Source organism: Acanthochromis polyacanthus, chromosome 9 (genome assembly GCF_021347895.1).
Source record: "Acanthochromis polyacanthus isolate Apoly-LR-REF ecotype Palm Island chromosome 9, KAUST_Apoly_ChrSc, whole genome shotgun sequence".
NCBI classification, from domain to species: domain Eukaryota; kingdom Metazoa; phylum Chordata; class Actinopteri; family Pomacentridae; genus Acanthochromis; species Acanthochromis polyacanthus.
The window spans coordinates 6760540-6787466 of record NC_067121.1 but is presented as its reverse complement, the minus strand read 5'-3'; the positions used below and the strand labels follow the sequence as shown (position 1 = coordinate 6787466).

The 26927-nt window shown below is 40.3% G+C and overlaps 3 protein-coding genes across 9 annotated transcripts in view; 2 read left to right on the top strand and 1 right to left on the bottom strand.

The window, feature by feature from the left end:
- Nucleotides 1-26927, bottom strand: part of LOC110968563 (T cell receptor alpha chain MC.7.G5-like) — a 318096-nt gene that overhangs the window by 213531 nt on the left and 77638 nt on the right. The gene's annotated exons all lie outside the window — the stretch shown is intronic.
- LOC127535334 (zinc finger protein 267-like) overlaps nt 1-26927 on the top strand; it is a 167312-nt gene that overhangs the window by 95848 nt on the left and 44537 nt on the right. For 4 of the 7 annotated variants that reach the window (XR_007944189.1, XR_007944188.1, XR_007944187.1 and 1 more), the window contains exons 1-2: nt 25927-26224; nt 26376-26444. The exons of 1 other annotated variant lie outside the window; for it this stretch is intronic. Coding sequence is in view for 3 of the 6 variants with exons in the window: in XM_051953139.1 (XP_051809099.1) it covers nt 26059-26224; nt 26376-26444 (235 nt within the window). In the remaining 3 variants the exon portion in view is untranslated. Of the gene's footprint in view, nt 1-25920; nt 26225-26375; nt 26445-26927 lie in introns of those variants that run through there. 2 more of the 7 variants (XM_051953141.1, XM_051953137.1) reach the window with 2 other exon arrangements.
- On the top strand, nt 15315-23388 carry LOC110972636 (zinc finger protein 436-like). The gene is made up of 3 exons (XM_051953148.1): nt 15315-15565; nt 17636-18028; nt 20933-23388. Exons 1-3 carry the CDS (start codon nt 15394-15396, stop codon nt 22108-22110), a joined length of 1743 nt encoding a protein of 580 aa, XP_051809108.1. The 5' UTR covers nt 15315-15393; the 3' UTR covers nt 22111-23388.

Sequence of the window (26927 nt, the reverse complement as noted above, 5' to 3'; positions counted from 1 at the left end):
TGTTGATTTATTTATTTTTTATCTGCTATCTTTCAATCTTTGTTGCAGAAATGGCTATATGAATAACAATACTGTAATAAAACAAATAAGGACAGAAATATTTCCATTGATGTTATAAATCCATATGGACTCTTAAAAACAAGTATAATAACACTGAATTCAGGACTGGCAATAGTCTCTAACAATCTGTGGGCCAAATTAAAAGAATTATCTTTTGATCGCAGTTATGTAAATGTTTGTCCCATGATTATTATTAAGCCTCCAGTTCATAAAAATGAGTTAAAATATTGTTGAAGCCACAGATTACATATACAGTGATGATCAAGATGTAAAAATTATCAAATTTCAGTTTAAAAGAAGACATTATTGACTTTATTCTGAGCTGGACAGAAAAATCTAAACTGAATCCAAAAACACCAGAAGTGTAACAGAGTGTGTCTCCCTCTAGTGGATGTTGTGGAGTTTTCTGTTGTCTTTGCTCCAAAGGTTTTTGTACAGAGTTTTACTGTTTCCTGTCACTGTGGGCCTCAGAGCACAGTAGTACACAGCAGAGTCTGACAGTTGAAGCTTCTGGATCTTCAGAGTGACTGATGTCTTGTTGAGTTCAGCGTCAAATCTGTCTTTCTGGAACTCTGGAGCATTTTCACTTCCATAAGCACCACGTTTTAAAATGTACACTGGAAAGCCATTTATTTGCTGTTTATACCAGAAAAAATTGTAATTTGGATCACTGCTCTCAAAAGTACAATCCAGTGTAACTGTGTCTCCTTCAGCAGCAATGACATCTCCTGATGGCTGCATCACTTTGTCTTCTCCTTTACACTCTGGAGAAGAACACAACATGCAGAGAAACACATGAAAAAATGAACATGATTTATTAAAGGAGATCAATCAGGAGCTTTAAAGAGTTTTATTCCATGTAGCATAGATAGAACTTTGTGATCTACAGGTTTGTCTCAGTGGAACTCTGTTCATGTTAAATATGTCACCTACCTCTTATTGTGAGCACAAACAAAGTGACAAACAGACTGAAGTTCACTGACAGCATCTTGAAGATGAAGACAATCTGTCTGTTCTTGGATCAAACTCCACTGTGAAAGTTTGTGTCTTTTCTGTACTTGAGTCCCAGTTTAGCTCCTCCCTTCATCCTTTCCTCCTTCCTCTCACAGCTCTGACTAACAGAGTGTTTGTCTATGATGATGAGCTCATTCACTCACTGACTTAAGATCATTGGAGGAGAGAAACATGAACAACTGTGTCTCATCTGCATACGAGTGTTTTCATGGCAAGATAACCAAGCAGAAGCATGTATATATTAAACCGACGGGATGAGATTTGTCTGTTTATATCTTAAAGAACCAAAAGAAACAGTAATAGAAAATATAATGAATCGAAAGGTAAAGCAACATGTCTTTGGAGTTATTAAAGTCAGACACACATCAGATGAACAATGTTCTTCCACTGCAGCACAATGAGGAAGAAATAATGTGAGTGGATGAGCTGAAGTTCAGTGGGCGGGGCCATTACCTCGACATCATTTTTTCAATTCAGCTCAGCCAATCAAATTGTTTTGTTTTCCACAGCAGCTCTGTCTCTGATCTTGTCTGCTTCATTTCTCTGTTGTCTGTCATCAGTTCAACAAGTCACAAACTAGACAAGCATCCAGTAGAGGGCAGAACCACGCCCATGCATGATACTCTGTATCAATTTTGATCATCCTACGTATCTCCCTTCCGACTTCATCTGCTGACCTGTAACTCCACAGCTGAGCAGGGGACCTTAGACTGATCTTCAGTGCCAAGTTTGATTATTATGGAGGTATTTCAGGTGCAAAATGTTTGAGCACCTGTAACATTGAATTTGTAGTTGTGTACATTGAATTTGTATGTGTATCAGCAAATCTGATTTCCACACTCTATGAGTTGTGTACTTGTAAAATAATTTTTTGTATGTGTCGATTTTTTTTCTTCCCACAAATACAACACAAAAATACACATTCACAAATCATAATTACAGATGCACAAATCATATTTACAGATGCACAAATCACATTTACAGGTGCACAAATCATATTTACAGGTGTACAAATCCTTCTCTACAAGTCACATATTTCAACACTGACACGCTCACATTTTGCACCTATTGTTGCAGCACACTAAGTGCAAAACATACTTGTGCACGTGTATTGTACGAAGTGAAGCTGAAGTGAGAATTTGAATATGTGCAAATCTGAATGTGAACTTGTGCAATAAGTATGTGAAATAATTTACCACGAGAATAGCTGTGTCCTCTAACACACAAACACAAATTGCTACTTACAACCACTCGAATCCTCCCCACGAGTCACACATTCTCTGTTTTCTACAGGTGCAAATCCGAAATCTACAGGTGCAAATCAAAAATCGTACTTCCGGTCCCGCTGAGATATTTGGTGCAAAACTACAAAACGATCCGATCTGTGTATAAATTCTATGCTCTGAGATTGACAGGCTTTTCGGCCAGTCAGAGAGACACTTTGCCCGCCCAGCCAATCAGAGGTTTTTATTCCGTCCGAGGTCACTTTACCGACTTCCGGGTGTGAAATTTCACGATGGAGAGAGTGTAGGGAGTTCTTGTTTTGGACGGCTGGTCTGCTCTAATCTCTATAATGCGCATTTCCCAATGACTCAAATAACTTATCCATTCCTCTTAGTATATTGAAATCAAAGCATATACCAGTGGTTGGTGACTGGCAGCCCGCGGGCCAAAACTGGCCCGCCAGATGATTTTGAAAATTTGATTTGGCACGGAGCCAAGCCGGTCCGTCACCACAACACGAAACTCACGTTGTCGGCTGCTGCCGGGCATTTCCGCGTTTGCACTACAGGTCGGACACAGTTGTACCAGCCAGATTTCACTGAGCAACAGTGTGTGCAAAATATGTGTGTGTCTCGGGAGTCATTTTTAATACATCTGTGATCAGAGACGTGTGTCCCAAGCAGCGGCGATCAGCTGTAGAAGCTGCGCTGCTCGCGGTATCGTCAGCCCCCCCCCACCGCTCGCGGTATCGGAGCGCACCCGCCCGCAGGTTGGCCCGCTGTTCGATTGTTTACAAACATTTTGGCCCGAAGCCACATCTACTTGCTGACCCCTGGCCTATACTCTCTCCATCGTGAAATTCCACACCCGGAAGTCGGTAAAGCGACCTTGGATGGAATAAAAACCTCTGATTGGCTGGGCGGCCAAAGCGTCTCCCTGACTGGCCGAAAAGTCTGTCAATCTCAGAGCATAGAATTTATACACAGATCGGATCGTTTTGTAGTTTTGCACCAAATATCTCAGCGGGACCGGAAGTACGATTTCTGATTTGCACCTGTAGATTTCGGATTTGCACCTGTAGAAAACAGAGAATGTGTGACTCGTGGGGAGGATTCGAGTGGTTGTAAGTAGCAATTTGTGTATTTTCGTGGTAAATTATTTCACATACTTATTGCACAAGTTCACATTCAGATTTGCACATATTCAAATTCTCACCTCAACTTCACTTCTTACAATACAGGTGCACAAGTATGTTTTGCACTTAGTGTGCTGCAACAATAGGTGCAAAATGTGAGCGTGTCAGTGTTGAAATATGTGACTTGTAGAGAAGTATTTGTGCACTGTAAATATGATTTGTGCACCTGTAAATATGATTTGTGCACCTGTAATTACGATTTGTGAATGTGTATTTTTGTGTCGTATTTGTGGGAAGAAAAAAAAATCGACACATACAAAAAATTATTTTACAAGTACACAACTCATAGAGTGTGGGAAATCAGATTTGCTGATACACATACAAATTCAATGTACACATACAAATTCAATGTACACAGCTACAAATTCAATGTTACAGGTGCTCAAACATTTTGCACCTGAAATACCTTCATAGATTATCCTGACTTCAGCACTTGCAGAGATATTTGACCGGACATACACACATACATACTTACCCAGCCACATACCGAAGCGAATGCAGTAACCCCGCTGACGTACATCAGGCGTGGTTAATCAGAGCTTTAACAGAGTGTGTCTCCCTCTAGTGGATGTTGTGGAGTTTTCTGTTGTCTTTGCTCCAAAGGTTTTTGTACAGAGTTTTGCTGTTTCCTGTCACTGTGGGCCTCACAGCACAGTAGTACACAGCAGAGTCTGTCACTGCAGCAGAGGAGATCTTCATACTGATTTGGTTTTTATCTTCACTCACAGAAACAGACAGTCCAGCTTGTGTTGCATTTTGTGTATCTGAGTGAACAATGAGGAACTCTGGAGGTTTCCCTTTATGTTGTCGATACCAGAAGAAATAGTCACCATACACAGAAGCAGCTTTAGAGTATGTGCAGGTCAGAGTCACAGTGCTGCCTTCTAAACTGGACTCTTCATCCTTCACTGCAGTCAGTTGTTGACAGTTGACACCTAAATGAAGAGATAAATGTTGTTAAAGACCATATTGAGGTGTGAACACTTTTTACACCGACTTCCAGCAAACAGATGCTTTAAAGACATTATTTCTTCCTGCTTTAACCTACCTTTCAGTGTGATCACAAACAAAGGAAACATGACACAATAATGCAGTGACAGCATCTTCCACACACTATCTGTTATGTTTGGTTTACAGACTGAATGTATGTGACAGTGGGAGTCCTTTTCTGTTCTGCTCTTTGACAGAGTTGCTCCTCCCTCAACATGTTCTTCCTCTCATATCACTGGATGTTCTACAGAACTGTATTGTTTCATCACAGCTTTGTCCTGAAACTGGGTGGACACAGGAAGAAAAGTTGCAGTGGTTTTGAACCTCTTGTTCTATGAGCAGAGAAAACATAGAAACATGACTGTGTTCGTTCTGACGGCTTGAAACAGAAAAATCCTTCAACAAGCTGCTGTTCCTTCAAGACTGCTGCGGTTGGAAACTTTAGTTCAGTGAAGGGACACAAAGTCCTCGGAACATTAACAGGAGCTGATGATTCATTTCTTGCTTCCAACTGTTTGTAGGAATCTGTTCACTAGCTTATTAAAGGCATTAAAGGAGATTTAATTTCCTACAACTTTGAACGTAGCATGCGCATGCGCACATACAACCTCTCCCTCACCCCCCTCTAACCTCCCCCCTCTTAACATTTACAGAGAAACACCCCCCTCCAGAAACTTGCGTAGCACTCGTGAAGTTGTCTTTTACGGCTGGGTCCCCCTGGATCTTTAGCTGCCATTATGTAAAAAAAGATGAGCAAAACAAGTCGCCAGCTAACTACGAAGCTATACCAAAGCAACACATACAGAAAACACGTAAGTCCAAGGCGTACGTAATCTACGTAACTAGGCCTGAGCCAGAAGATTTTTGATTGACAGGAAAGGGAGCAAACCAAACGCCTCGGTCCGAGCGCATTGATTGGCTGATGTTTTTCAGGTCCTGCCATGTCCACAGTTATTTATTTGTTTTTTTTTTATTCTTTTCGAGACCATACATACAAGTCCACTAAAGGTCAGTATATTCATTTTATGTGAATCAGACAAATTAACCAAAAAAAAAAATCCTCCATAACAGTGGCGTATCCAGGACTTTTTTACCGGGGTGGCCTTGATAGGACACAAAGCTAGTGTGGGGTGGCTATGGCATAGCGGAGTTTAATGCCATGTACGCAGCCGACCACAGTTCAAACCCCAGTACTTTGCTGCATGTGACATCCCCTCTTTCTCCCATGAGTTTCTGTCTCATAAGTGTTGAATAAAGGTGTCTATTCTGGTTTATTTTTAAATTCCATTTCCCATTATTACAGTCCTCAATTATATCTGGTTATTTTAACTACTCTAAATCAGTAAAATATGTTCAGGATAGGGTACAAATTTTCTAAGAGCCATTTCCTTGGATTAAAGTCCTCATCTCTTCACAAATTAGATTAGATTAGCAAAATTCAACTGCTCTCAACTCATCCTGTAGAATAACATTATCAGTCATCAGCTCATCAACTGTGTCACCTGTATTGTTGCTTTACTAACTGAAGCGCCATCTTGCACCAATTACTGCAGTAAGTTGCGAGGAATGCTAGATTCATAACATCGAATTTTAAACAAAAAATTGTCTCAGATTAGTTATTTCACCGGTAATCAGCTGTGTAATACACAGGATGATGTAGAGAGCTGGTTAGATCATGGGTAGAAGCCAGACACGGAGCTGAGGGGTTCTATCCATCTTCTCGGCGTTTATTTCACTCTAGCTATGACAACCTGCTAACAATATATTATTCCTTACATACATCTTACATGTGAAAAGTAATCCCACGAGCTCTTGTTTCCTTACAGCGCTCATTAGAGCATCCATCGGCTGAACAGAAGTCCGGCATCTCAGTGTTGAGTGGCAAAACCAGCATTGTAAAAAAATATGCGAGCACCTTGCATAGTAGCTACACGTGTGACGTTTCTATCATTGATTGACAGAATTTCTCTTGTTTCTCGTGTTGACGAACTTGACCAACCATGGGCGTAACCACCATCTCAGAAGTGAGGGGGACAAATTTTTCACAGCAATTTATCATTCTCTTACATTTAATTGCACCGTCCTTAGTGGCTAAAGAACCACATAATCCCTAACAGCCACAGTACAATACCAGGGGACCAACTAGGCTAGTTCTTTAAACTATAAAGTATAAAACTTGAAACTATAAAATCTAAAGTTTTAGTTGCCAAACTCTAGTTGAGTTGACAACAATGTCCCTTGAACATCTACTGGACGAGTAGCCAAAGGTGCCAAACACTGAACATGAAATGATCAGTACTGCCTGGTTTCTCCCTGCAATAGATATCTTATTTTCAGGAAGTTATAATCTCTCCTTACCTGTAAAGACCCTACATCCTTGTCCCTGCTGCTGGCCTCTGATCCATCTCCTCCCTGACTCTGCTCTTTCTGTTATAGCAATAAACATAAAAAAATGTGGTAAGAAAAATTCTGAAATAGGATTAGGAAGAGTAAAAATTGCAGTAGAATTTAACCTCAAAATCACTTTAACCCATAGATACATATTTTTTTCTCAGCCACTTATATATATTTTTTCACCTCTGCAGACCCTGCATGGTCAACATTACTGCTGGCCGCTGCCTCTGGTCCATCTCCTGCCTGACTCTGCTCTTTGTTATGGAAATAATCATTAAAAAATCTGAAAATCAAAATTCTGAGATAGAATTTGAAAGAGAAGCAGTAAAAATAGTTGTAAATTTATACCATAGATAGCCTATTCTTTTTTCTCCTCCCTGACTCTCCTCTTTTGGGACCAAAAGACTTAAATACATGGAGAGCAATTGTGAGCACATCTTCTGCCCAGAAATGAAAGAGGACTGGGTTTATTCCAAGAATAAACTAATTAGCAGTAATGTAACAGAGGCAACAACATTTAAATTATTGTTAACTAGCTTAACATATTGATATATTGCCACGTTTTACCTTGTCATCATTTAGCTAACAAGTCTAACATTGTTTGCATCCAACAAGGTCACACAACTTACACCGTTTGTTTGGAAAGAACTGTGTAAAGTTTTTTGCTTCTTGCTAGCTCTGGCTGGTTTGCTAAATATTACTCCAGACGCACGTTCAGCACTGCTCAGCACAGCAGCACGTCTCCTGTGGAACACCTGCGTTAGCATGCGCTCATGGTGCATTCAAAGACGGCTCGGGAAAACACGTTACTGGATGCTAATAACGGGTTTAGCTGTTGTAACGGATGAAAAAAGTGCGGGGGACAGAGGGGACAGATGTGGAGAGTGCGGGGGACATGTCCCATGCGTACCCCGCGTCCGTTACGCCCATGTGACCAACTACCTATCAGATCTGGGGTGGCCGCAGGGGTGGCCAATGAGATTTCAGGGGTGGCCCCGGCCACCCCAGGCCACCCCCTAAAATCGCCATTGCTCCATAATGCCTTTAAATGAAGATAGCATCAGGTTCCATATGGGAAAGAAAATGGGATTATCCACATTTTTGCAAAACAGTTGTAACTTTATTAATTACTGATGATAATCAATGATCTCCAACAGTGAGACAGAACTGGTCTGGATCGAATGACACTGTGAGTGTTTCTTCCACTCAGACAGACGAGCTGTCACAAAACAGTCACAGCTTATTAGCTGTAGGTAAATCAGACCTGAATGAAGTTGTTAATAATGTAGATTTTTCAGGATATTGGCTGCAGTGATTTTTATGTACGTATGGATGCATTTCTGTAATGCATCCACATGCTGTACTTTGCTAAAGTATCATCATGGACAGAATTTTCATGGTAATAGTCCTCCAACAATCAGAATATTTTTCGATTCATATTTTTTGCTGTGGTTTGATTTTCTCAATCATTTCTGTTGTTTATAGACAAAGATGGAGAAGGTGGTAAAGAATCAGCTCAGATCATAAAAGTGTAACAGAGTGTGTCTCCCTCTAGTGGATGTTGTGGAGTTTTCTGTTGTCTTTGCTCCAAAGGTTTTTGTACAGAGTTTTACTGTTTCCTGTCACTGTGGGCTTCACAGCACAGTAGTACACAGCAGAGTCTGTCACTGCCGCAGAGGAGATCTCCATAGTTATTTGGTTTCCCTCCACTTGAATCTTCAGTCTGGCATCTTCATTCGTTCCAATTGTTCCTGAACTGGAGTGTGAGATGAGAAGCTGTGGAGGTTTTCCTGGATGTTGTCGATACCAGTAGAAGTAATCTGCTGTTGACACTTTTGAGGCCTTATAGGACAAAGAAACGGTGTTTTCTACCAAACTGTACTCTTCATTGTTGACTGGAGTGAGTTCTTCACTGCTGACACCTGCAGGAAAATTTCAGCTTGTGAGTAAAAATATGCTTTGTTGGGAATTTTCTTTTGTTGTAATTAAATGAGCAGGTATGAATTTTTCTGATGCTCAATTGAAAGATATGAGTTAAAATGTGACTTACCAGTGAATATATGAAGGAGCAGCACTGGAATGAAGAGCATCATTTTCTAACCAAAAACACTCAGTGATCCTCAAACTAAACTTTGTGGAGTCTGCAGAGTTTATGATGGAGACAGCTGGGCTCCAACATCTGTACAGGAAGACCCTCCTCCTCATGAAGTCACTGTATGATGGAGTGTGTTGATGTCCAACCCCTTGTTTCATGAGACTCTTGATTTCTCTGTTACACTCCTTGGTTTATGGGTTAGTCTCAAGACAGGTAACATGAATCTCTCCTGAACTGACTTTGTCTTGTTCAGGAGAGATTCTGCCTTCAGCTATTAGTCCTGGAAAAAGTAGAGAAACCAAAGTAATCAGACTTGCATTGTCCATGATGCTGAGAGGAGAAAACAGTGGAAAATGTCACCTGTACAGTGTTACTCTGTGGACATTCACAACAAAACCAACTGTGTGACTCTGTCTATCTTTACAAGATGATCAAACCCTTATTTTCAATGTCTCAAAAAACAAAAAGGAAAAATGATCTGTGTATCTTGTTCATGCAGCAGGTCAAAGCAAACTCTGATCCCTGATCTTAAACTCACCTATAACCTGAGATGAAAACAACAAGAAGTAAAGCAACATGTCTTTGGAGTTATTAAAGTCAGACACACATCAGATGAACAATGTTCTTCCACTGCAGCACAATGAGGAAGAAATAATGTGAGTGGATGAGCTGAAGTTCAGGTAATGGGCGGGGCCATTACCTCTTGACATCATTATTGTCCTGTTCAGTTCAGCCAATCAAATTGTTTTGTGTTTCCACAGCAGCTCTGTCTCTGATCTTTACCACTTCATTTCTCTGTTGTCTTTGTCATCAGTCCAACAAGTCACAAATCAGAGCTTTAACAGAGTGTGTCTCCCTCTAGTGGATGTTGTGGAGTTTTCTGTTGTCTTTGCTCCAAAGGTTTTTGTGCAGAGTTTTACTGTTTCCTGTCACTGTGGGCCTCAGAGCACAGTAGTACACAGCAGAGTCTGACAGATGAAGCTTCTGGATCTTCAGAGGAACTGATGTCTTGTTGATTTCAGCATCAAATCTGGCATTCTGGAACTCTGGAGCATTATCACTTCCATAAGCACCACGTCGTAAAATGTACACTGGGAAGCTATTTACTTCTTGTTTGTACCAGAACAAATTGGAACCTGGGTCACTGTTGTCAAAAGTACAGTCCAGTGTAACTGTGTCTCCTTCAGCAGCAATGACATCTCCTGATGGCTGCATCACTTTGTCTTCTCCTTTACCCTCTGGAGAAAAACACAACATGCAGAGGAAGAGATGAAAAATAAATGTAATTGATGGAGGATGATCAATCAGGAGTTTTAAAGACTTTTATTCCATGTAGAATAGATGGAATTTTGTGGTCTACTAGTTTTTCTCAGTGAAACTCTGTTCATGTTAAATATGTCACCTACCTCTTATTGTGAGCACAAACAAAGTGACAAACAGACTGAAGTTCACTGACAGCATCTTGAAGATGAAGACAATCTGTCTGTTCTTGGATCAAACTCTACTGTGAAAGTTTGTGTCTTTTCTGTACTTGAGTCCCAGTTTAGCTCCTCCCTTCATCCTTTCCTCCTTCCTCTCACAGCTCTGACTAACAGAGTGTTTGTCTCTGCTGATGATCTCATTCACTCTCTGACTTAAGATCATCGGAGGAGAGTAACATGTACAACTGTGTGTTGTCTGCATACAAATGTTTCGTGACAACATCACTGGGCAGAAGCATGTCGATGTTAAACTGCAGAGTTTCCAGGAATGAAGCATCCAGGTGTCCAAGGCCAAAATTTGTCTGTTTAGAACTGAAGGAACCAATAGAAACAGAAAAGACGACCAAAGCCACTCAAGGACTTACAATGAAGATGAGCCAAATGAACAAATGTCTCCAGCAGAGAGCACATGTTTAATTATTTGCCCTTGAAACTGGAACGATAGTGGAGGCACCAAAAGTTAATCTACAAGTGTATATGGATGTGTTCATATTTTAATCACCAACAAATGGTCTGTTGTTTCCATTCCATGAACTTCGGAGGTCTCACAGATCAGCACCATGTGATCTGGTGCAAGTAGTGTAATTGGATGAAGTGTTTTACTTTGAAGACATCCCAAAATGATGTGGATGCATTTGTAAGATCACAAAGTTTGTGTGCATGGGGTTTTCACATTATAATTAAATTTCCGCAAGTACACGTTACTTCCATGTTGGCTTCAGATTGAAATTTAACAATTTATGAGGAATGTTTTGTTGTCTGATGGAATGTACACGTGATTGAAAATGAACACTAACAAAGACATTGATGATAATTCAACACACATCAGATTCATTGAATTGACAGAACATTTTAAAGAGCCAATGTAGTATTTCTGTTGTACTTAATGTCAAGTTCGTATTGTTTCCCCTTCCTCATTGTAGTTGAAACTTCGATGGATGACAGAATATGGACTATTGGCAAAAAAGATATCATCAGATGAGATCACATGAATGATTGATCTGATGGTAAATGGTGGCTGGATTCACCACTGAAAAAGATGAGGAGGAGCAGAATGACAAGAATATGTCAACAAGTATGTCATAATAAAAGAAAGCATTTTATTCTACCATAAGCTGCTGTGGTGTGATAAATTATCATCATGGACAGAAATTTCTGTTTTAATAAACTCTGGATGTGTTGATGTGAATGAACTTTTCCCCCTCAAATCCTCTGCAGCATCTCTTCTGGAGGCATCACTGATCTTCTGCTCCTGTCAATCCTCCCACAGTGTTTCATCAGCAGCTGTAACCACAGTGACTGTGAGAAAACAGGAATTAGCACAATCCATCTGATATGAAGCTCTGCTCTCAATACCACTTCCCTCCTCTTTGAAGAGGAGTCTCATATCTGTGTTCAGGTTTTTGTACAGCCTCTGCTACACTTTGTATCACTGTGTCTCTAGAGCACAGTAGTAGAGAGCTGTGTCTGCCAGGGTTAGCTGATTGATGGTCAATGTAGTTGATGTATCTGTTGTTTGGGATTCATATCGATGATCAGGAATATATTCAGCTGTGCTCCCCTTTGCTCCTTTCCTGAGTATAAACTGAGGAGCCTGAAGGTCAGAATGATGTTTGTACCAGTAAAGCCAAATTCCAGTATCATCTGTCTGATAGTCACATGTGAGTGTTACAGATTCTCCTTCTGTTCCACTGACTTCATCTCGTTCAGGAGAGATTCTGTCTTCAGCTATTAGTCCTGGAAAAAGTAGAGAAAATGAAGCCATCAGACTCACATTGTCCATGAGGCTGAGAGGAGAAGACAGTGGAAAATGTCACCTGTACAGTGTTACTCTGTGGACACTCACAACACAACCAACTGTGTTACTCTGTCGGTCAAACTTACAGGATCCAAACCTGATTTTCTTTCTTTCAGAGAATTGCAAGAAGAAAAGTTATAAAATAGTTTGTGTATCTGCACACACACACACACACACACACACACACACACACACACACACACACACACACACACACACACACACACACACACACACACACACACACACACACACACAGATCTTAAACTCACCTTTAACATGAGATAGAAGTAAAAAGAGGTAAAGCAACATGTCTTTGAAGTTATTAAAGTCAGACACACATCAGATGAACAATGTTCTTCCACTGCAGCACAATGAGGAAGAAATAATGTGAGTGGATGAGCTGAAGTTCAGTGGGCGGGGCCATTACCTCTTGACATCATTTTTTTCAGGTCAGTTCAGCCAATCAAAATGTTTTATGTTTCCCCAACAGCTCTGTCTCTGATCTTTACTGCTTCATTTCTCTGTTGTCTTTGTCATCAGTTCAACAAGTCACAAATCAGAGCTTTAACAGAGTGTGTCTCCCTCTAGTGGATGTTGTGGAGTTTTCTGTTGTCTTTGCTCCAAAGGTTTTTGTACAGAGTTTTGCTGTTTCCTGTCACTGTGGGCCTCACAGCACAGTAGTACACAGCAGAGTCTGTCAGTGCAGCAGAGATCTTCATACTGATTTGGTTTCCCTCCACATGAATCTGCAGTTCTGGAATTTGACGAGTTCCAACTTTTCCTGAAACTGAGTGAGAGATCAGGAACTCTGGAGGTTTCCCTGGATGTTGTTGATACCAGTAGAAATAATTGCTGGATGACTGTTGAGAGTTATTGTAGGTCAGAGTCACAGTGCTGCCTTCTAAACTGGACTCTTCATCCTTCACTGCAGTCAGTTGTTGACAACTGACACCTAAATGAAGAGATAAAAGTTAAATATTAAACTCTGAGCACCTGTTTCAATTATTTCAATTGATCATTTAATGACGTTTCTTCTTCCTGCTTTAACCTACCTTTCAGTGTGATCACAAACAAAGGAAACATGACACAGTAATGCAGTGACAGCATCTTCCACACACTATCTGTTATGTTTGGTTTACAGACTGAATGTATGTGACAGTGGGAGTCCTTTTCTGTTCTGCTCTTTGACAGAGTTGCTCCTCCCTCAACATGTTCCTCCTCTCATATCACTGGATGTTCTACAGAACTGGATTGTTTCATCACTGAACAACGAGAAGTGAGTTCTGTCATGAGACTTGGTCATCCATGTGAAGGAATCTTGTAGTTGTTTTGTACCTGCTATTCTATGAGCAGAAGCCTCACTGCATTCATTCATATGGTTCACGACAGGAAGCTGGATAAATTTGATCCTGCTTTGGCAGCGGTGAGACATAAAAAACAAGGATGTCGTCTGAAGATCAGCAGCAGAGCTTCGATCCCGTAGTTACATTTAGATCCTGGAAAAACTAATTAAAATTTAGATCCTATCAATAAAATTCCTCAACATCTGATCATCATCAGAGCCACACTCATTTTGTGTTTTACTGCAATGAGGAATGCTTTGCTGACTTCCATTAAGAGGACAAAAGAGGTCTGAACTTCTCAGATTTGAAACTCACCAGTGAAAATGGAGACAACAAACTCTGATGTGATTTCTTTAATGTGTAGAGCCTCCACTACATCTGCTGAAATGGTCTTTTAAACCTCCAATCCACAACTTATCAGAACCACACAAAGCAGAGCAGAAGGAACCCTTTTCAAACCCAGGATGAGGCCTTTCTGCTCGGTGTCACGATCAGATTAACAGCAAGCTGGAAAGCTTAGGAGCTACCGGGGGCTACCATAGCTGTGACTCATGAAGCCTGAGTCACAGCTAGAATATCCTTGATTTTCCTTGGAACTGGAAACTGGTCTTATATGGCAAAGAAGGAGCCGGAAACAAACAAACAAAAAAGGTGTTTGCCAACTGATAGTAAACCTCAAAGAAAAAGAACACACAAAACCAATCTTCTTCAAAAACAACAACAAATTGAGGATTTCATAAATTCATTTGATTATGTTGCAAAGAACCTTCCATGTCAGCTGGTATCGGCCATATTTAAGGCTTTCTGGAGTCTCTAGATGCAGAAACAGCTCATCGCTCTCGAGACTTCATTTAAACACAGATGCTGCATGATGCTGATCGCGGCTCCCAGTCTAGTTCTTCATCTTGTCTTCTGCTCTGAAACATCTGTTAAAATAAGCAAATACAGGATTCCAGATGTGCAATGCCAACTTGTCAGTAAGGGGACCTACTACCCACAGTTTTGAAGTAATTGCACTTGAGTATTTCTATAGTGCTATATTCCATTTAAATACCCATTTTAAAAATGATTACTCAGTTGAAATATAAAAATAATAATTCTAAAAGCCAGTGCTGTTGCCTTTGATGACACTTCAGCACTTTCCCTTCAGTTTTATTTTTAATCAAATATATTTCCTTATTATTATTTTTTAACTTTACAGTTGTTTCGCTTGGGTCAAGTATAGCAACATCAGTGTCTTCTTTTAAATTATTTCAGAAAGCACATTTTTGTCAGCTGGAACTTATGTGATGTGGTCAGTTGTTGTTGTCTAATTCTTTGCATTTTAGTTGTTTTCTTTGTTCATTTTCTTCTCTTTTATCTTTTGCCTGTGAAACATTTATTTTCTTTATTTACTATTTCTGCTATTATTATTGCTATTGTTGTTACTGCTATTATTATTATTTTTACTATCAATAATAACAATAACAATAATAATAATAATTAATATTATTATTATTATTATTATTATTATTATTAATATTCTTTTAAACTCCATTTTCTTTTATTTCCCTTGTTGTTTTTCTTTACTTGGTTTTGGCAGTTTGGGGTTTTGGTTTTTTTTTTTTTTTTTGGGGTGGGGGGGTGGGGGGGGGTTTCATTGTTTACAGTGTGATTTGAACTGAAGAAATTAGATTCACAACCCGATCAGCTGGTGGCGATAATGATGCACAGAAGAAGAAGAAGAAGAAGAAGAAGAAGAAGAAGACCGGAAGTCGGTTGTGCTGTTGTCATGCCGATGTTTGTACTGAACAACGATGAGTTCAGTCCAGAATCTGAGAGAGTTGATCAACGAGCGACTAACTGCTGCTGCTGAAGAAATATTCACAGAGTTTGAGAAAACCATCGTCCAGTACGAGGAGGAGATCGATCGTCAGCGCAGACTGCTGGATAACATCTGGAAACCACAGATAACACAACACACAGCAGGTTTGTAGACCTGTGATGTTCTGAATGCAGAAGACAGAAGATAAACTGATTGGACTTTTAGACTGCTACAGAGTTTATGGACTTGGGAGCTAATAGAGACCATAAAACGAACAGCGTACAGGCTAGCATGCTAACAGGGATAACTGGCAAAGCTAACACTCAGAACAACATGACTTGTTGTTGGTGTTGGTGGAGTTTCAGGATGAAATAACTCGCTCAGGACATAAAAATGATTGTACCTGCTCTGCTGTTTTTCTTTACAACCAGTGCAGTTGTTTTTACTTGTTAGCTAAACTTTAAGGAACCAGATGAACTGAAATAATCCAGTTTTTCACCTGCAGCTCCTCTGTTGTGACTAGAGTGGTTTGAATGAATGAAAAAGGACTTGGTTTCGTTTATGAGGATTATATTTTAAAGGTTGAAGGCATGGTTTTGTATTATTATTATTATTATTATTATTATTATTATTTACATTATTATTTACAATAGAAGACACTTTGGAAATCATGTAAATTACAATCTGGTTTCCAAATTGAATTCAGTTCAATTTTATTTGTGTTACAGTCAAATTGTCTCAAGACACTTTGCAGAACCCATATGCCTGACCCCCAGAGCAAGCCCTTAGGTGACAGTGGCAAGAAATCCACCTTTTTAACAGGGAAAAATGTAAACATGGATATTAGACACGCCAAACACAAACAGCTTAACCCTTGGAATGGATGCTGTAGTACTGACTGCTTTCATCCTAAATATCAGGCCTGATTGCACTATAAACTGCCATCTTTTTATTTTCACGGTTACTTGGACACAAGAAACATTAAAGTTTCACAAAAACACACTCACTACGGCCTTTGTATTCACATGTTGTAACCGTTTGATCCTGATCCAAGCAGCTAAATGTGTAAACATGCTGAGCAACACGTCGTTACAGCACTGCTTACTGACAAACTAGAATAACTGTTGAAATCTGCTTTGGTTTCTGTTGCGCTGAACAAACAAACAGTGTCACCTTCTTTTCTTTGACTGCATTAAACAACTGCAGCATCACAGATTCAAAGCGTTTCCACACTGAGGAAGAAGCTGTGCACTTTACTCGGGTTCATCATGTCCATCTCCAGGCATGTCATGGCGGTCATCTGTAGCTTTACCAACCTAAACATACATCAACCACACAGCTAGCAGAGCTCCCGTGAACAGTTTCCACAGCGAAATCATTGGAAACAGAGCAGTCATGTTAGAGATGAATGCAACACCATTCTGCATTTTTGTTTTCAGCAAATATAATATTAATTCTGTTCACATTTTCTGAGTTTTTTCAGGTATTTCCCGGTTTTCATGCACAAATACATTATATACAGGATCAACAGTACTGCAAGAATGCAACTTTCTGAATCTCACAAGTTGATAGAATACTTAAGAAAGAGACAGTCAGCCTAATAAGGAAGATACAGTTTGTTATTATCAGTCTGTAACCTATTGAAGATGCTTTATTAGGGTCTGTTTAAAATGTCTTTTGTAATTATGGTAGGAGTGTCAATGATCACCATTAATGTAAACCATTAATTAAATACAAATACTTTTCAAAATATATATATTTTTTAAATCAAAGAAGTGGTCTGCCACTAAAGTGTGTCGATATACGTCTGTATATTTAGCATGTATTATTGTTCTTTGGAAGTGAATGGTGACCTAAAGCTTGATTTGAAATATTCTCTCTCTTTTTTTTTTTTTTACTGAAATCATTAAGCCCAAGTTAAACTAAAATATACTTCATCAGATGCGTGTGTTTTTTTACCTCTTGGCCACCTTCCATTAAAAGTTTTACATCAAGTCTAGCTGGGAGGAACTCCTGGTGTCGAACTCGCTGATAAATTCTGTACAAGGTGTCCTCAGACTTGAGAAATGCCTCGGGATCCCCCAGGAAGAACTGGGAAATATTTCTGGGGAGAAGGATGCCTGCTGCAAATACAATCTGACTTTTGATAATAGAAAGAACATAGATGGAGGAATGGATGTGTGTTTCTCTGTTATCACATTAGTAACATTTTTTTTCACTCTTCATCCCTTCAGACCTCCCACAGCACAATGTTTGCCAGAAAGAGGAGGTTCTCCCTGACCAGCAGCTCCGTACCCAGGAGATGAAGTCCAATCTGGACAAGGAGGGTCCAGAGCATCGGCAGGTTAAAGAGGAACAGGAGGAACTGTGCATCAGTGTAGACCAGGAGGACCAAAAACCACCACAGCTTAAGGAGGTACAGGAGGAACTCTGCACCAGTCAGAAGGGGGAGCAGCAGGAGACGTATACCTTTATGCTGCTTCAGTGCAAGTCCAAATGTGAAGAATTGTCTGAAGAAATATTCAGAGTCTTTGAAAAAGCATTCATCCAGCATGAGGAAGAGATTGATCGTCAGCGCAGACTGCTGGATGTCTTCTGGAAATCTGAAATACCGTTACATACAACAGGTATGTAAAACTGCATACTCCTCATAAACTAAGAAATAAAAATGACACTTGGAAAATCCTAATCAGAGCTCTACATGCCGTTTATTTCTCAGGGCAGCTGTGATTAGCAGATATTATATAGCAATAGCACAGTTGTTTTCTGGACTGCTAATTTACGCCAGCGAGACCCGTGTTCTAAATCAGTGCGATTTCTCTTCCTCCCTCCCTCGCTCGCTCTCTCTCCCTCTCCCTCTCGCGTAAAATTTCACTCAGTTTGTGATAACTGTGGAGCATAGCCTATATAACGACTCTCAGGCCAAGAGCATATTATTTAGGATTTTTCGCCGTAGCTTTTTTTAGTTAGGCATCATGTTATTTCCAGTGACATGCTGTTTTCAGTTAACCCTTTAAGCTTCAGTCAATTCCAGCCGTTTTCACTACAAAAAATCGCTAATATTCTATTTTTAAATAAAAATTACGAAAAATACGGGGAATATTGGACGGGCATCGTGAGGTGCATTTCCTTGAAAATGACCGATTCGGGGATTTTATACCGACTTCAGGACATGTTTTGGACAAAATAGTTTACTGGCTTGTGTCATCTGGATGCAAAAGGTTGGATTATGGCCGTTTTTTGTGGAATCTTTTTTCTGTGTGTAATAGTGAACCCGGAAATGTGAGTCGCGCTGTGTGCGTTGAAGCCGTGTATAGAGAACGGATGGATGAATATTCGTTTTTGTCGGACAAATGTGTTTTTCTCACCCGCTGTGGTAATCACATCTGAAAGTGGTTTATACCGGCGGATTCATGAGAATCTAAGCTTTCCATCGGCGTATAGTGTTTGTATAATCGGGTTTGCAGCCGTCGGACATTCTTGAAATTCCTATGCAAATTAGTAAGTGTACCGCCGGCGGTACACTGAAGCTTAAGGGGTTAACCCGCAACATAAAGTATACCTATTCTGTTTTAAAACATTATTTTAAGCTCTGTGCTCTGTTTGCTGTTGTGCAAAGTTATTCTTGCTTTGATTTGCTTGTCTGACTAAATAAGGGGATTAATCAGTAAGGACAGCTCTGGTAGAAAGGTCAGTAATATTCAGGACCATGAACAGCTCCGCACAGACATTTTCTGTGCCACGGTCAGTGCGCACAAGTTTGGGATATTTACCTAATGTCTCTAAAGCTTCGACAAAATAGCCTCCGATCACTTTTGGGTCACTGCTTGTTTTGTAGGCATTCAGCCAAATTACTTTACGAGAGAAGCCACCGATACACCCATTAATACACACACCAAAAGGTTTCAGATTGTCATATGAGTCGATGTGCCAGATATGATTAGGTCCCTTTGAGAAGTACTGTCTTCTGTCCAGTCTCCGTCGCTGTCTGAATGCTGACCCTCTGGATCCAGCTCGGCCAGTATGAGTCGGACTTCTTCCTTCTTGACTTTTAGGCCATTTTCTTGGCACTTAGTGAACATCCACCAATATCCATGCATCTTCCCCGGACCGTGTAATTGTTCCTGTATGAAATCAATGACACGGCCCAAATCTGAGTACTCCTCCCGCCGGCTGAGCCTGTTGTCTTTTAGTATGCGCAGCAAAGTTCTCCTACTTAGGGTTATTCCACCTCTCGTGGCAAGAGCAGCAAGAATGTCATTATATGACATTCTGAGGTGGAAGTAAAAGTTAACGAGCTCACTACTTCTCTCCATTGGGTGTGTTTGAAAACATCTGTCAACACTACTGGAAGCCGTAGTGGCCAAGGACAAGGACAAGTCAAAACGTGGTAAATAACTTTATTTCGAGTGCACGTTTTATCTTAAAACGTGCACGCGTTTTAATATATCGTGCGCACGAATAAGTATCTCGTGCGCACAATTTATATTTTTATCCCCCGCCTCCACGAAGTGGAAAAGGGGGATATAGGTTTGGCCTCCGTCCATCCGTCTGTCTGTGCTTCCATGCGTCCGTCCGTCCGTCCGTCCGTCCGTCCGTCCGTCTGTCTGTCCGTGCGTCCGAGATGAAGGGGACAGCTTTTCTCGGAAACTATTACAGCTAGGATTACGAAATTTAGTGTGTAGCTTCACACCATGGACACCTTGATCAAGTTCGAAAATGAGACCTGTGCTATAATATTTAACAGAGTTATGGCTCATAGACATCACATGTGGCGGGGGATATTGATGACCATGTCGTCTTGTTTTTTCTCTGTGGCACCTTACGGCTCCGTAAATCCTAAATAAGCCAAATCTCTTTACTTAGTTTCTACATACAATATTTCCATATAAATATAGAGTATAAATGATTCACATAATATATCAGATTTTTCAGGAGAATGGTTATATGATCTGAATTAAAGCTGTGACTGGTAGATTCTGAATGCTGACGTTTACATGATCAGCAGATGGTTTTAACAGAAAAGACATCTAACTCTGTTGGAGAAGTTGAAGCTACCAAACCATTCCATTTGCAGCGATTGCACAGCAGTGTTATAGACTGCTGCTTCTTCTATCTGGTAAACTATCTTTGCTGAGTGCAGACAGTGGTGTTATGTTCACACTTATTGCTCCACTGAATCACAGAGACACAAACCAGGAAACAGCATCAGCTACTGATCTGACCTGTAGTTTCTTCTTTTAACTGAACGCAGTGACGATGAGGGAGTGTGACAGTCAATTACTCTGGTGCACCCACATTATGTTATAGATAGATAGATAGAATAGATAGATAGACTTGATTGTCTGTCCTAAATGGTGACAGAAATTCTCCTTTGACCAAGCTCCAGCAATAAAATGCAACACATAATAAAACAAGCGCAACGTATCGACATCTAACATTTTCGCACCCTTGTAATGGTTCAAGCTTGTATTTGCTCAGCTGTACATTGACATGACTAATCTCTTTCTTGTGTCCCTTTGTCCCTCCAGACCTCCCACAGCCATGTGCCTGTACAGAGGCGGAGGTTCTCACTGTGCAGCTCTTTAAGCTGAAAAGGAACACAAGTCTGGACCAGGAAGACCCAGAACTTCCACAGATGGAAGAGGAACAGAAGAAACTCTGCAATAGTTTGGACCAGGAGGACCCACAGCCCCCACAAATTAAACAGGAACAGGAAGAATTCTGCACCAGTCTGGAGGGAGAACAGTTTACAGTGAAGCAGGAGACTGATGCCTTCATGGTGACTTCTACTTATGAGGAAAGTGACCACAGTGACACAGAACCAAACAGTGTCCAGCTTTTCTCTCACATTTTTCCTGTAGCTGAGAGCCCAGATCAAGCAGGAAACAAGCATTTAGAGTCAGGATTATCTAGAAATGCAGAGCTGGAGCGAAAGAAGAGACATAAGAGAAACAGCAATTACAACAACAATGTTGACATCTTATCCATGTCAGAGAGTCACTGTGATACTGACACAGAGAAAGAGACTTTAATATGTGAAGTCTGTGGAAAAGCCTTTAAAGATAAGTCCAATTTAAAGAGACATTACAGAATCCATGCAGGTGTGAAACCGTTTCATTGCAAAACGTGCGGGAAAAGTTTCAGTCAAAGTAATCATTTGAAAGTCCACGTGAGAATCCACACAGGTGAAAAGCCATACCTCTGTAACAGCTGCGGAAATAGATTTAGTGATCATACAGCATTAAAAAGGCATACAGCAATCCACACAGGCGAGCTGTATGCCTGTGAAATATGCAGTAAAAATTTCAGCGACAAAGGTCCTCTGAAAGTCCACATGAGGATTCACACGGGTGAGAAGAAGTACCTCTGTAACACCTGTGGGAAACAGTTTAGTGACCTTTCAACTCTGAAACGGCATAATGCAATTCACACAGGGGTAAAGCCGTACCTTTGTAACACCTGTGGGAAATGTTTTAGTGATGTTTCAACATTTAACAGGCATAAAGCTAGCCACACAGGTGAGAAGCCATTCCTTTGTAATACATGTGGGAGAAGATTTCATACGTTCTCACACCTTATGCGTCATATGGCAGTCCACACAGGTGAGAAGCCATATTCTTGCAACATATGTGGGAAATGTTTTAGTCAAAGTGGTAATTTGAAAGTCCACATGAGAATCCACACAGGTGAGATGTCATCATCCTGAAATATCTGTAGGAAAAATAATCTAGGACTACGCTTAAAACATGAGGAAGTGGTTCAGGTTAAATGCAGACCTTTTAAGATAGAATTTCTTCCTGTTGGTGCTGCACTACCAGCATGGTGCTAAAATAGTACAAAAGGGAAGGAGGGACTGAGAATCTACATCAGATCGCTGATGCATGAGACAAACAAAATAAAGGTTGACAGAGTCAGTATTTGAAAAGTTGTGGAAATTTGTGAGCAGTCCTCAAAAAAGAACAGCTGAAAGCAGTGAGTCAGATAAATGCTACATTTTTAATTTATTTAAGAATATATGTTAACTTTAGTGAGAGCTTTTGTTTATGTATTTATTGGCAGTGTGTTGTTTTGTTTGAAATAACACTTATGTCTTTTATTACTTGACAGATCCATCTAATTTTTTTCAGATGATATAATTTTGTATTCCTTTTATTGCATTTGCTGCTAATTACTCCACTAAGGAATGCACCAGAGTTTTGTCACGACCGGCATACGTCTCTTTGTCTTTCTGTGTGCAACATTACTCAAAAATGGAATATTGGATTTGAATAAAAATTTTTAATTTCAGAAATGACACGAGGACTACCTGATGACATTTTGACCGTGATGTGGCTTATAGTCTGGATCCACGGATTTGTTAAAGATTTCTGTATCCATCCATTCTCTATACACCGCTTTATCCTCACTAGGGTCACGGGGGGTGCTGGAGTCTATCCCAGCTGACTCGGGCAAAGGCAGGGGACACCCTGGACAGGTCGCCAGTCTGTCACAGGGCTACATATACCGACAAACAATCACACTCACATTCACACCTACGGGCAATTTAGAGTAACCAATTAACCTCAGCATGTTTTTGGACTGTGGGAGGAAGCCGGAGTACCCGGAGAAAACCCACGCATGCACAGGGAGAACATGGATCTTCTTGCTGCAAGGCGAAAGTGCTAACCACTAGTCCACTGTGCAGATTTAGATAAATAGATAAAGATTTCTGTATCATTGCAAAATAGCTGCACAGTGTCACTGTAACCATGACAACAAATGAACACGTCAGCTGCCTGCTGACGATCACATGATTGCAATCCTACTACGAATCCAGCACCCTTCGCGACCCTAGTGAGGATAAAGCGGTGCATAGAGAATGGATGGATGGATGACTGGAAGCGGTTTTTGAATCTTTGTTACTATTTACTGTTACGCACTAAAACACAGTCAGATTCCTTGTGTGTAAAAATCTACTTGGTATTAAAAAGCTTTCTGATTCCAATGCTGATGTTTTTTTAAATAATTTTAGCGGTTTCATTACAATTGCAGAATTTCTGGTGTGGTTCCATGCCTTGTCAGGACTGCAGTGAGCTGAGATATTGTGAAGCTCTTTGGAACATTGTCACATTCTGCTGGGAGAACCAGACTGGTTGTTGTTGAAGTTCAGTGAGGTTGAGAGAGGAGGAGGAGGCAGACAGAGACACACTGAAGAGTAAGGTTTCTGATATCAGGAGAAGTGACACTGACAGAGCAGCAGTACATGCAAGCAAAGCCAGCATCAGTTCTGAGCATTCTCCCTGATCTTTGGATATATTTTATAGTTGGGAGAGAGTTCAGATTTATATTATAGACCACTAACTCATCTGCTTAGTCACATCAGAATAGTCACATCTAACCTTGACCAGATCGATAGTCCTTGCATATCTTCCTCCTCCAGCGTCTGCCTGTTGGAAGGCCATATTAGGGTGAGATAATTTCCAAACCTGAAGACAGACTTGGGTCTGCAGAGGTTAAAGGGCAACAGGGCCCAAAAGTAGTAACCTGCTCTAACCTGTAGGATAATTTGGGATGCCTAACAGCTGTAAAGAAATACCTCAGAAAGGGTGAAGAGTACGTTTTCCTCACACACAGGCCTATCATCAGGACCAACTGCCTTTCCACTCTGTCCTCCTTGAGGCTGCGTTAGTGTTTAAAGCCACAGTGTTTCTGGGAATATTCAGCTGTGAGGGTTTTGCACCTCTGAAGTTGGACTCCTTCAGAGAACTTTCAGTCTCATCAGCTGAGGATGGAAAAGACACATTGACTAAAAACAATCACTTCAGGTAACTTGAATAAAACAGAGTTTATAATGTTTAATAGGTTTGTTTTCCTTTATTTCAGACTTGCAGCAGCTTGTCAGTGTGTTTTTGCACAAAGTTTTGCTGTTTCCTGTCACTGTGGGCTCCAGAGCACAGTAGTACACAGCAGAGGAGATCTGCAGATGAAACTCCTTTGAGTATTTGTCATGTTTGAAAGACAACTTTTCTGTTTTCTCTGAATATGCTGTGATGAGAAGATGTGGAGATGAACTGGACTTCTGTTGGTACCAGAAGAGGTTGTTCACAGAGACTGAATAGTTGCAGGAGAGAGTCACAGAGTCTCCTTCCAAAGCCATCAATACATCTTTAAATGGAGTCAGAACATCCTCAGAGGATCCTGAAAACAACAAACATAGATTTCACCAAGATATTTGGATTTTATTTTTGTGCCTTTACACTCAGTTGAATCACAAAAAGTGAATCAATTCAAACAACATCCAAATGTTTTCCATGTGTGTCTCCTTTGATGACTTCCAGTTTGAAAGGAGACGATCATCATCCAGATGAGAAGCAGTGACATTATTTTCACTTGTACTGAATGAACAACAGAGAGAACACAGCAGCGCTTCAGCTCCAACATGAAGCCTTTCATATTCAGTTTTGTAGCTCCTCCTCTGGCTGTGCTCTGTTCATTCAGGTTGATGGAAGATTCAGAAATGACACTGATGCTGCACTCATCATCATCATCATCATCATCATCATCATCATCATCCAAGTAGGTCAGAGTAGGGGGTGGGGATGGATCTACAGAAAGGTCACCCCATGAATGTATAGAGGAACAACTTTGATAAAAGTCAAAAGCTCTACCTGCATCCTGTACAGCTCTTCTGTGTCGGGAGTCAAACATGTTCCAGGAACAGAATGAGGTTCAGTTCAAGTTGTCATTTTTAACACTAAAACACTGCAGATGAAGCAGACAGTTGGCGTCTGTTGTTCGACTGTGATGAACTTTCTGATCAGCTGAGTGTGTTGTTCTAAAAATCCAGACCTAAATATTCTCTTTGACCAAAGGGAAACATTGACTTTTGCCTTTTTGAGGTTGTTTCACCTGCAAATGATCAAAGAATGTAGATTTTTTTCATGTTGTGAAAAAACTGTCCTAAACTTTTAGAACTTGTTGATAAGGTTGTTGATAAACTACATCCAGTGTACGATATGAAGACAGTCAGGAATCTATAGTCCTGACTAATCCAGCTATACTGAAGTATAAACATGGTGAAGCAGCGTTTACTTAACATGCTCCACATATCTGGAACAAACTCCCTGAAAGCTGTAGGTCCGCTCCAACTCTCACTTCTATTAAATTACAGCTCAAGGCTTTTCTGTATGCCACTGCTTTCCTATTATAGCTTATTTTAAATAGTTTCAAGTGGATATTGTAATCTTATTTTTTTTAAATATATATTTCTAATTTTCGCCACAGCCAATCAATTGCCTCCATCTAACCCTGTCTGCTGCATCCTCTTCTCTCACACCAACTACCTTCATGTCCTCTTACATGCCTGCAAATGACAAAAAGAAAAATTTGTTGAGCTGTGTAGGAGTTTCTGATGTTCTTCCAAAGATTTTGGTTTATTTATTTATTCATTTATCACCTATGTACGTGTGTGTCCGTGCGTGCGCGTCCGTGTGTATGTAAATAGATGAACCACGGACCAGGCGGAAATACGTTTCTACCGGAACTTCACTGTGTGACACCAGGCGGAAGTAAACAGAGAAACTCTCCAGAAGCATGGCTTCCCTGAAGTGTGTAAATGGTCGTAGATGGTTGTTTTGTCATGTCTCAGATGAATATTTGATTAGATGAAGTAACGATGAGTTCAGTCCAGAATCTGAGAGAGTTGATCAACGAGCGACTAACTGCTGCTGCTGAAGAAATATTCACGGAGTTTGAGAAAAGCATCGTCCAGTACGAAAAGGAGATCCATCGGCAGTGCAGACTGCTGGATAGTTTTAGGAAATCTGAAACGCACACACCAGGTTTGTAGAACTGTGATACTGTGATGATCTGAATGAACTAACTGATTAAAAAGACTCATGATCATATGTAGAAGTAAATATATGGATGGATGTGCGTGTTTAACTAGCATCACATTAGTGACATTTTTCTTGTGTCCCTTTGTCCATCCAGACCTCCCACAGCTACAGATCTGTAAGGAGGATAACATCTGTCAACCACCAGTAACGTTGCACACAACAGGTATGTAAACCTGTGATGAACTAATAAATGAGTCAGACTGTAGGATCCTAATCAGAGCTTGGAGTTACTTTTATTTTTAGCTGCAGACAGAAATTACAGCTGCAGTTATTGTTCAGACAGAAACAACATGAACGAATCTCGTTTTAACAGCAGAAACATTCAGCATTAAAAACACAGATTGTACAAAACACAGGAGAAACTGACTGAACTAGGAAATCACTGTAAAAAAAAAACATATGTAAGCTAGCAAAAGCTTAATGCTTTGAGGAACATATTAAATTTAATTCTTTTTCTGACAGATTTTGCAGTGTGATTTCTGATATCATTTCTGAAATCATTATTTTAAAAAAATGTTGCTGTTAAGTAATGAGACTGGTTCTCTGTCAGTATGGTGTATATATACTGCTCAAAAAATTAAAGGAACACTTTTTAATCTAAGTATTGCATCAAGTTAGTCAAACATGTGGGATACTGAGGGAGTAA